Source organism: Rousettus aegyptiacus, unplaced genomic scaffold, assembly GCF_014176215.1.
Source record: "Rousettus aegyptiacus isolate mRouAeg1 unplaced genomic scaffold, mRouAeg1.p scaffold_m13_p_7, whole genome shotgun sequence".
In the NCBI taxonomy this organism is placed as follows: domain Eukaryota; kingdom Metazoa; phylum Chordata; class Mammalia; order Chiroptera; family Pteropodidae; genus Rousettus; species Rousettus aegyptiacus.
Genome location: NW_023416310.1, coordinates 45,782,481 through 45,793,869, shown reverse-complemented (window position 1 = coordinate 45,793,869; position 11,389 = coordinate 45,782,481). Strand labels below are relative to the sequence as shown.

The window sequence follows — 11,389 nt, the reverse complement described above, 5'->3', positions numbered from 1 at the left end:
AGGAGATGGGGCTGAGGAGGTGGCTGATGTGGCCAGGAAATAGGTTATATATCAGAACTGAGCAAATAAGTAAATATACTGAGGATGACTGGAGTCAGGTTTCTCACTATTGGAGAAGGGAGTTATAAATAAGGAAAGGAGGAAAACTAGGCATTGAGTTGGAATTGGAGACATTAGTGTGAATTCACGCTTTTTAAATCTGTCTATCCAGCTATATACACAGATAGATACAGCTGTATATATGTATATGTGCGTGATGTTTGTGTGTATATGCATGTATGTATGTATATTTTTTTGTTTGTGAAAAGGGCTTAGAAGCTATGATATTCCAAAGGGAATCAAGCATCCAGTCTTGGTTTCTAAATCTCGTCTTCCACTAAAAGGAGAATTGATTGATTCTAGGACTGGGACTTGGAAAATTCAGGATGAGCCTGGAACATGTTGTATCTTATTTTGGCCCAAGTAAGAAAGTGCTCAGAGAAAGTTGGGGTCATGTAGAAAGGAGCCAGCCTGAAGGGCTTCCCACAGGCCAAATCTGGGACAATTTAAGTATTAAAATAAATAATGACATGAATGAATTACATCCTGTTGAATAAAATAGAAATTCATGAGCCCATGCTTATGAATACAAAATGAATAAATGAAAGGGGAGAAGGAAAGTTCTTCCCTCATAGGATGCTAATCATTTGGCCTTTATAGAGTGGTGGTTAATTCAGGCAGGAGTCAGCAAAAGATATTAAGATATTTGTGCACGAAATGTTTATCAATTAAGTGGAAAAATGAAAATATTCAATTTATGGTGAAGGAATCTAACAGACACCACCCTGATCAGCTGATTAAGGTTAACGTCACCACATGACGGGACAGGTCAACATCAGGTATTCCCTGGTGTGATGCACTGAGAAAAGCCAGGTGGCTTTGAAGAGAGGGCAGGACGGAGGGAATGCTTTAGAAAAAGAACCAGGAAAATGGGAATGCTCATAGAGAGAAAAGAGGGTGATGGAACAAATGTGAAAAACGTTAACAAGTAGAGGATCTAGTGAAGAGGATAACAGTACCTCTTTGTTACTGCTCTTGCAACTTTTATTTCAAAATGGATTTTTAGTTTTGTGTTTATCCATTAATTTTTTTTTTTTAGTAAATGTATACGTGTATACATGTGTATTTGCATACGTGTGTATACATATATCCAGAAGCTCAGCTCCCAGCCTAGACTGGTTAAATCTGAATTTGGGGATTGGTGCCCCAACCATGTGGATTAAAGAAAAAACAAAAACTCCCCAGGTGATTGCAGTGTGCAGTCAAATTTGAGAACCAATGCTGTTTGTAATCACCGGTGCAGCCTGTTGAAAACAATTCCGGGACCGACTTCCAGAGACCGACACCGGGTTTGCAGTGAGTCTGCCGGGGGATGGGCACAGGTGGTCCGGGCCCCGCCCCGGCTCCTCTGCGCACCTCGTGCGGCCCCAGGTGCCCCCATGAAAGGCCCGGGCGGCCGGTCGACCCCGTGCGACGCCATGGACGCTGCGCCCGGCCTCCTGGGCACCCCGCCGCCCGAGGTGCTGGAGGACGTGCTGCGGGAGCAGTTCGGGCCGCTGCCCCAGCTGGCCGCCATCTGCCGGCTCAAGAGGCTGCCCTCGGGTGGTTATTCGTCCACCGAGGACCTCCAGTTGGTCCTGGAGCGCCGGCGCGTGGCCAACGCCAAGGAGCGCGAGCGGGTGAGCGCCCTGCCCCGCGCGGGTCCCCAAGGCCACCTGGGCTCGACAGCCCTACGACCCCGCCCCGGGACGGGAACGAATTCCTCTCTTCTGCCCCCTTCCCCCATCCTCCCCCTCCCCATGCCCGCTACCCACCGCAGAACACCTGGTCAGGATCCCGTGCACCCATTCGCCGCCCACCGGCGGGACCTGGAGTCGACTTCGGCCTCCTGAGGGCGGGCTCGTGTTCTAGCCTGGGAGAATGACAATGGTCTTGTTACCTCCACTCTGGCTCATTCGCGGCCGCTGGGGTGGCCGCCTTACTTGCCAACCGACCTGCACTTGACAGGAAACAGATTTGGGGAGTGCCGAGGAGGCCCCTGATAACTTCAAAAATGTCTCCCTAGGCAGGTTCTTTTAAAAAGCCCAGAGCAAGGGAGTTGCGCTTAAATCTCACGACTGACGGCGTCGGGTGGGTGCTTGGGGTCACAGGGCTTCCACCAACCCTTTTCCCTGCACTCTGCATCCAAGCACAAATGGGGTAAGTTACTCTTTTCCTTACTTTAAACAAAACATGACGCCTCATTGTGCACCCAGGCTCCCACTCGACCCCCTGCCAAGCGAAAGTGCCTGTTTCCCAGTCAGGCGGGGTTCGCAACAAAGTTGCGGACCGGAATGGTCCTGTGGGCTGTAGTCGGAGCGGCATCTACTGGTAGCGTTTAGTATTTCTAATTAAACTGGGAACCCAAACTTTTCAGATCCCGTCTCCTTTGATCCCTTTGTAATCTTTGGGTTGAAGTAGAGGTGGATCCCAGAGAGGGACAGGTGAGTGGTGCAAGAGGCAGGGGTGCACATTTAAGCTGCGACTTGAGAAAGGTCTTCTGCGGGCTGTTCCTACACACCCCCAGGCCCTTAGAAATGAAAACCCAGTGAATCAACCAGAAGCTTTGTCTGGGAAAGGGTGTGAGGAGAAAGGACTAAGGACGAATAGAAGACTTAAGGGAAAGTTGAGAAAATGGCAAGAGTCTCTGTGGTTTTACCAGACACTAGTCCCTTTATGAAAATAGCTCTGCATGACCTGATGCGATGATTATGTGGCCCTCAAACAAGATTCCGATCCAATATTTTGCATTTTAAGTTGGCCTTCCCACCAATTCTTGCTGCAGAGAATTGATCCTGATGTTATACACTATTTTAATACAAATGACCTTTCTAATTATACAATTAACATACCGGAAATTATAGAGATGACTAAATAGGGAACAGAAACACCCATTGTACAAATGTAACAACCAGAAACTATCATTCCCGTGTACATGCTCCCAGTCTTTTTTATGTGTAAAAAAGTTATGTCTATGCATATACTTAATTTTACAAACTTGCAATCTAGTACACATCTTTGTATTTTTTTCACTTAATATTATCAAAAGCATTTCCTCACATTCCTAAGTATTCTTTCACAGAGCAGCTTTTGACTGCAGAGTCTGACATAGAAATGGACCATAACTTATCCAGTCTCCCATTGTGGGGCATGTGTGCTTTTCCGCAACTTTTTTACTGATACATAAATCTATGTTCATGTCTGATAATTGCTTTAGAATAAAATGCTGGAAATGGAATTAATGGAGTATATACAATCTCATGCCTTTTAATACAAATTGCCCGATTGCTTTCTAGAAAAGTTTACTAATTTTTACCCTCTTTTACAAGATATAGGACTGTTCCATTTTTCCATGCTGGGTATGAATTAACAAAACAAAACAAAAATGTTACCAGCTTGGTACATGAAAAATGGTTCTAATTTTAGTTTTAATTTGTAGTTCTTTGATTATTAAAGTTCAACATTTTCACACATTTATTGATCACTATTTTCTGCAATGAATGGGTTGACCCCAGTGGGGCTGTCCATTTTCCCTTAGGTATGGGATGGGAGAGGGCTATCTATATAAGTGAGTGTATTGGCTTTGTAATATAGCGGGATCCAGCTCATTCAGGGCCTGTATCCCCCAGGGGGTGATCATCAGAGTTTCAGGGACCGAGGAATTAGACTCTGGAAGTTAAAAAAAAAAAGGGCACCTCATTCTACATTTCAAGTCTCACCAACATGCAGACTCTCTGGGCACTTGATTCTAAATCATTAACTTGCCTGTTAAAGAAGTTGAAGAGTTATAACAAAAAAGCTACAAGGTGGGTATTTTCCACCTTGCAGATAAACAAATCAAGTCTTGGCGATATGAAGGATCCTGCACACTCTCGTAGAGCTAAAAGGTAGCTCTGGGTTTTAAATCTCGCTGTATTGACTCAGCTTTCAGTCACTCCCCCCTACTACTTCTACATTGCAGTGCATGTGTTCTCAGAGGAAGAAGAGAAGGTAAAACGAACATAGACACCCCTTCCAGCCTGTCCACCCACAGTGCTAAGTTTATGTCACTCCCTCTCCCCTGGCCAGGAACTACTGCCAGTGGAGCAGCAATGCTTTGGCATGTGGCTGCTGAGATTCCCCACCCAGACAATGAGGCCTCATTGTGGAAATGAGCCCTCAAAATCCCCTTCTGTGGTTTGGGGGATGTCCGCGTAAATTAGCCTCTCTGTGTGTCACTGTGCCCTTTTGTTTTCTAGATAAAAAATCTCAACCGTGGTTTTGCCAAACTGAAGGCACTGGTGCCATTTCTTCCTCAGAGCAGGAAGCCTAGCAAAGTTGATATCCTAAAAGGTGCAACTGAATACATACAAGTTCTCAGTGATGTTTTGGAAGGAGCCAAAGCCTCTCAGGTAAAGGTTTAAGTAGTTGGAACAATGATATCCATTGTTTATTGAGTCTTTTCTACGTGCCAGGCAATTTATGTATACATTCCAGTTGATTTATAATAGTCTTCTGATCTATTTATGGTCCCTATTTTAACAGGAAGAAAACAAAACACAGGTAAAGGCCACACAGTTTAAGTGTCAAGACTGGGGATTGAGCCCAGGTCTGTGAGAGCTTTGGAGCCAAGTTCTTAACGATTTACGTACTTACCTTCTGTCACTGTCCAGGGCACTGGGTTCCAACCACTGAATTTTCAATAGGACTTTGACATTTGGGGCATGAGAGGAGGATTCCATTAACCCACTCTGTGGTGGGGGCTTCTCTTCAGCAGGAAAAACATCAAAAAGGACACAGAAAGAAAGAGGCAGTTCTGTCCCTAAGGGGCCTCCCTTGGGAGAGGCCCTCCCTGAGGGCCAACCCTTCTGGATAGCTCAGCAATAGTCTGGTTACACCAGTCTCATGCGGTTTTCTGACCGTTCAGTGGGACAACATAAATAAGCCTGCTTTGCAAACTATGAAGCACCATAGTGTCACCACTGTCGTCAGAGTACACAGCTCAGATGTGCCCTTTAGGGAGTAGAAGGTGTTGGTTGGTTTTATGGGCTCATGCCTTGAAGAGGCAAACCTTGAAGGCCTGAAAATGGATTAGTCATCATTGGAAGTAAGATACGAAGAGAGAAAAGGCCTTAGAAATTAACCCTAAGTGATATCATTGACAGGAGGAAGGAGGAGCCATCAGAAAGAAGGTGGCAGGAAGGTAGTAGAGAAGCAAGATGGGTCCTAAGTCAGGGAGAGGAGAATCTTGGGAATCTGAGGGTGGGAAGTAGTGGGAGAAGCTACAGAGAGGCTGGAAAAGGTAACGAGGACCATTGTTTGAGATGTGAAACAGAGTGGGCTGGAAGCCAGCCTGTACAGGGTTGAGGGTATGTGAGTGATAAAGATCTGGAGTCCAAGCAGAGGGAAGTGGCAGACTTCAAGTTCATTCAGCCTGGAAGCCTGAGACTGGAAAGAAGGGTCACCACCAAAAAAAAAGTAAGAAGAAAAGCTGTTAGAACCAGTAAAGGTCTTTTCTAAATAGCAATCTGATTGTGTTTAGGGATAAGAGAGAAGGACAGGTACTAGAGAGAAGAGAAACAACCATTCTAGAAACTTAGGGAGAAATAGCTCGGTGTATAATGGTACTTTTTAGTTTTTTCCCCCTTCATTCACTAGTCCTACTTAGGTGACTATTGGGAGGATACAGTCTGCAATGGTGGGAAAGGATTGTTCTATTGGCCAAATTGGATGGTTGGGTTGTGGCATGGTTACAGTGTTTGCAAATGTGCAGGTGGCTGCCTTAGAATTTTTTTTTTATGCATGTTTATCAGGTAGTGGAAGCACTTTGTTTTGTTCTGTATTCATTAAAATATAGATCTATTCCATGCTATAATCGCTTTAATTACATAATATTTTAAGGTTACAGAAGAACAAAATACAGTCTATTGAGCAGTGATTTTCTCTTCATAATAACTTAAGTAGTGCCCTTATTCAAATGAAACTTTATCTGTTAAAACCTTGAAATATATTGATTTAAATTTTTAAATATGACTGTCATACCGTTTGACAACTAATTACGGTTTCTAGAAACAAGACCCAGATCACCAGAACTATAGCCACAATACTTCTGAACCACATATATCTTTGGCTAGAGAGCTATTGAGAAACAACACCCAACGTCCCAGCTGTACTGTGGGCTTGAAGAATGAGAGGGAAGGGCCCTGGGCAGATGGTGGCAGTGGTGTGTCAGCATACACTTGTCACCAGAGTATGATGTCTATGACTGGAGTTATCTCCCCAATTAGGAGTCTGGTAAAATATTCCTTCTTAAATTGCAATAAAGATGTCAAAAAACTCAAACTGCATCCTATGAAGTTAGCACGCTAAACGATGATTGAAAAAAGATAATTTTGTGCAAGTGCCTAGGTGAGAGGTGGAGTTTGCTGGTTTGGAAGATCTATTATTATGTCCCCAAATTACTTGGTAAGCAGCTTAAGGGGATGGCGACTCCTCCACATCACTCAAAATAGACCTAAGCTTACTTTTTTATGATCCTAATTAATACATCAAATGGTCTTCTGGATTCCAATGTCTCTAGAAGAAGTACTGTGCTGCCATACATAAAGCTGCATGCTGATACCATATACAAACACACACACACAGTTTTTTAAATTGCCTTGTTAGAAAGCAGCATTTTCTAAGTAATAACAAAGGGGTTTATTTTAACAGTTCTTATTACTTTGCCAAGCTAACAAAGCCACTGGAAGTAGCAGTCTGCTTCTCTAGGTCTAAAAAGTAGACTTTTGGCTTTTGCTGTGTCTCGCTGTTACACAAACAAGACCCCTTGTTTCATCTTACGACATGCTTGCTATTGAAATGAGAAAAGCAAGGCAGAATCTGAAACCAGGTGCACTGTGACAAGTTGCTTTATGTGATGTAGGGGACAGTGGAGTCACAAATGATGGTTGGTGGTGGAGCCAATTTCAAATAGCAGTTGAGTGCAGGCTCTGGAGATAGAATGCTATGGTTCTAACTCTGGCTCTGACTTGCTAGCTGTGTGACCTTGGGGGAACTGCTGAATCTCTCTGGGCCTCAGTTTCCCGATCTGTAAAATGGGAATGATAATTGTACCTGCCTTGTACATAAGGTAACTGTGAGGTTCAAATGACATCGTGTCAGTAAAGTGTTTAGCACAGTGTCTGGCATGTCAATTTCACTTGGACGTGCATTATTAAGTCTGATCGACTCACTATGAGCAATCAATATTGATTGGTGAGCAATCAATAATGAGCCACAGGCAATGTTTGTAGCAAGTGTTCTGGGTTTTCTCATTTGTCTCACTAATGCTCTCCTCCGGGCTGAGCTGCCTGGAGGGCTTTGGTTTCCATTTCTGATTTAATTACTGTTTTCTAAGGATTCCATTTGTGCATATGCTCCGCCTAGATTTTCAAATTCTGGCCACTTGAGTTATAAAACTTCCCTTGTCAGTAAACCCTTACAAGACAGAATTCCTGTTGCTACATGAGTTGACAGAGAATGACAGAATGAAGGAAAGGAGTGAAGATATGACCCGAACAGAACTTCGAACCTGACTAAGTTAATAATAGTAATGCTTCCACAAATGTAAGTTCTAATATGTACTAAATATTAAGGCAAGAATTTTATGTGCATTTCATCCCCCACTGATCCTTATCTAGTAGGCATCACAATGCCATTCTCCTGGTATGTCATTCTCCTGGTAAGCTACCTGGCTGCTACTTTCCACCACTCCTGTTGAGCCTGGTAGCAGAGCAGGCCTACGTTGGCAACACCAACGACAGGGATGCATGGGAAATCCATGTTTTCCAAGGATAATCGATCCTGATAATAGACCATTTATAGTAAATTTTTATTTAAAGTAGGGATTAACATTTTCTAGTAGGAAACAAAAGTTCTGCCTGGAAATTTCTTTTAAGAAGGAAATGAGGCGCTTAATTTTTAGTCTTTTAGCTAAACAAGTTTAAGTTGTTAATTAGAAGAGTGCACAAATACTTAGAATAAAAAGGAAGTAATTGTGCATTTGAAATTTTTATATACACAGGTAACTTCTGTCAAGTGTGCTTTCTAAGACCCGAGTGTAAAGACTGCCATGGAAGCATTCTAGAATTTCGTCAGTTTCGTCAAGCGTTTCTTGTTCTTTGACATTCAAATCATCATTTAAAAAATAAAAACATGTATTCTGAAACAATAATCCATTCATAGAAGGGTTGCAAGTACAGTACAAAGAACTTTTTTCTTGACTCATTTGAGAGTTAGTTGCCAACCTGATGCCCCAACACCCCTTCTTTTTGCCCTTGGAGAGGATCTGAGGAGCGGATCAGCATCTCCGCTGGCAGAGATGGGCATTCGGGAGGATTTGGGAATGGGGTCAGAACAGGCTGTGCAAGATCAGCAACATTCCTGAGAAGCAAAATCCCAAATGAAGTACATGAGAATCTGCTGATGGCAGAGATGGAGATTAATTTCTCGGGCCAGAGCAAGTTCACTTGGGGACTGAATTAGCAAGTTGGTGTGTAGATGGAGAGAGCCACGAGCCAGGTGGAGATCTGGCCTTGGTGGGGATAGGGATTAATGTGAAGGTCCAGGTGAGGCTCATTTGGAATTTGACTTCGAAGTGTAGGATTTTGCCATTTGGGGTCTGTGCATTGCAGGGTGGCAAGATGTTTACTAGCCCACCATTGTTTGTTTATTCTCTTTGTCACCTTTGGCTATGATTTGGGGATTTCACATCTCCTCTGGACCCAGCTCTTCCTCTGGTCCCCGGTCTGGGATATTGTTGAGCTGACACCTGCTGTGACTGTCCACGGCCCACTGTGGCTCTCTTCCCTAGGCCAGACTTGCTGGGCCTTCTGCATTCATAACCCAAGCCTCTCCTTGTCTTGCTGGTTTTGCCACTTCCAGTGGGCTAGGATGTCACCCTCAGGCCCATATGATGATGTCTCTTAGCCATGTGGTTCCTAAACTCTGAGAGGCTACATCCCCAAAAGTGGGTGCAAATCCTTGCTTTCCTCAGATTCTACTTTAAATTTCTTAGGTTCTATTACATTATGTAACTCTTCCCCATCCCTGGTCAAGGCCCAGGACGGCACAGTACAAGGGTCCTTCCTAGGGTTTAGGAAGCTTTTACACAGTAATTCCAACCCCCTCCCCCACCCCCCTCTGAATAACTACATCCTTATGTTTCAACCTGCATCTCAGTTTCTGGGTATAGGAAGTCTTCCCTACATCATATCTTACCTCCTCCCTGCTCTGTGCTACTAGATGAGCAGTCATCTAAGCTCTGCCTGCCAGGCCATATGTTCATTCTCCCTTTCAACAAAGTCAGCTTTTTTCAAATGAGAGCCTTGCTTTTCTTGTTAAGCTGGGAATCGACCTCTAATGGTGAGGACTTCTGTTTGGTATCTATCTACTGCTGCCTACCCCCCAACCCCATCCCAACCCCCAAGTCTTGACTCACTGGATGGAAAGAAAAGTACGTTGAATAATATGTCAAATTATCCAGCTACACAAACAACAGGAGTGCTCCTTATTAAAGTAAGCTGGGTTTCTATTTCTCAGACCACACTCTTCTTGGTCCTTTAACTCCTTGACTTAGATGAGGCCAACGGGCATTTTTTTTGTTTTTTAATGAACTGAGAATAAGACATCAATAAACTTCAACTTTTCATATTCTGATACTTAAATATTACCTTCCTGGAATTTTCCAGGTAACTCTTTGGACAAAAACAAAGACGCTGATTTATGATAGACTATAGGCTGATAAGATTATCCTTTAACCTTTCAGGTAAATACAACAGCATATGAATTTGTCTCTTAGGTTTAAAACATTCTATATATGTGAACACTTAAAAAATTTTTAAAACATCTAACGCTAAATTCAAACTCAAGATAGCTTGATCACATGTATAGTGAAAAGACTTGATCAAAATCAGAAAAAAAAAAAACAACAGGTTGTGCTAAGTACTATTCCTGCCAGTTTGTACCTATTGACCTATTCAATTTCCATAACCACCCCATTATGTATAATTATGCCCATTTTACATGTTAGGAAACTAAGGAACAAGTAACTTGCCCAATGTCCAGTGAATCGATGAAGGATTGGTGTTGGGGGACGTGGATAATAGTGTTAAACTTTTCAACTGCCTTTCATTCTAACAAAACACCCTTGAAATGTAAATGAAAGTGGACTATGAAATAGGTAAAAAAAAAATTTAACCTAAATTAAAGCATTTGGTTGCAATATTTTTTTATCCACAGTAATATACATCTAGGTTCTAATATCTGAACTACCTGACCATGATTTAAGTGACTTTATTCAGTCATGTATTTTTTTTTTCTTCAAGTAGAGATTTCAGAAAATTGAGAAGATTTAAAATGATCTTAGCAAAATCACTGATGGAAATATATTAAAATACTTCCAAATATTTTTCCTATACAATCGAATTAAGAAATTATCGTAGTGTATATAACATTGTTCTGCTTTTTCTTATTCTATCATTGGCATGTTTAGTTATTATACAGTCTGTAACAAGTTTTAATGGCCTGTTAAATAGGATAGTTTTCTAATTGTTGGATATTTAAGTTGTTTTCAGGTTTTTGTTCTCATAAACAAGGCAAATAAACTGATATGTTTCTCTGTTCTTGTGTTATTATTATTTTTTTAGGATAGATTTCCAGAAGTAGAACTCCTAAGTCACAGGTAGGTATAATCTATGACTTGATGCATGGTGCTAATTTATAACGCCACCAGCTATGCAAGAGTGCTGATTTCATCAGATCCTTGCCAACAATGAGATTTATTGAAATGATAGAATTTTAATGGATAAAAATGGTATCTGTAAATTTAGACATCTTGGATTACTAATGAAATTAAAATTTTAAAAGATATTTCTTTTGTAAACTGTCTGTTCTTATCCTTCAGCGATTTATAATAAACTCTGTTCTATGTTTCAGGCTCCCTCAATTATGAAAAGTGAAAAAGCTGGTCCAGGTCTACCTTCCAGAGACAAATAAATGCAGTCTTGAAAGTTGTGGAGTCTTCTTAAAAAAATAATTCAAAGATTAGAATTATTCTTTAAAAGACCTTGCCTGTCACAAGTCTACTCAATTTTACTTTCTCCTTAATTTCATACTTTGAAAAAATAGGCTTCAGGGCCTCCAGCCTTCACTCTGCTCCTCAAACCCTCCAGAGGTTTCCAGTCCCATCCTCTCAGGTCCTGCGCCCAGTATTTTTCATTCCATCTATTTTCATCACTTGAGGAATAAATGACTGTTACCTTTCCTGGCAAAATTAACCTTTAAGAGAAATATG

The 11,389-nt window shown here is 42.0% G+C and overlaps 1 protein-coding gene across 1 annotated transcript; it reads left to right on the top strand.

Moving 5' to 3' along the window:
* The first annotated feature begins 1,517 nt into the window (after positions 1-1,517).
* FIGLA (folliculogenesis specific bHLH transcription factor) lies at positions 1,518-11,108 on the top strand. Its single transcript, XM_016155897.2, has 5 exons — positions 1,518-1,718; positions 4,317-4,469; positions 6,127-6,351; positions 10,743-10,777; positions 11,032-11,108. Exons 1-5 carry the CDS (start codon positions 1,518-1,520, stop codon positions 11,045-11,047), a joined length of 630 nt encoding a protein of 209 aa, XP_016011383.2. The 3' UTR covers positions 11,048-11,108.
* The last annotated feature ends 281 nt before the right edge of the window (positions 11,109-11,389 follow it).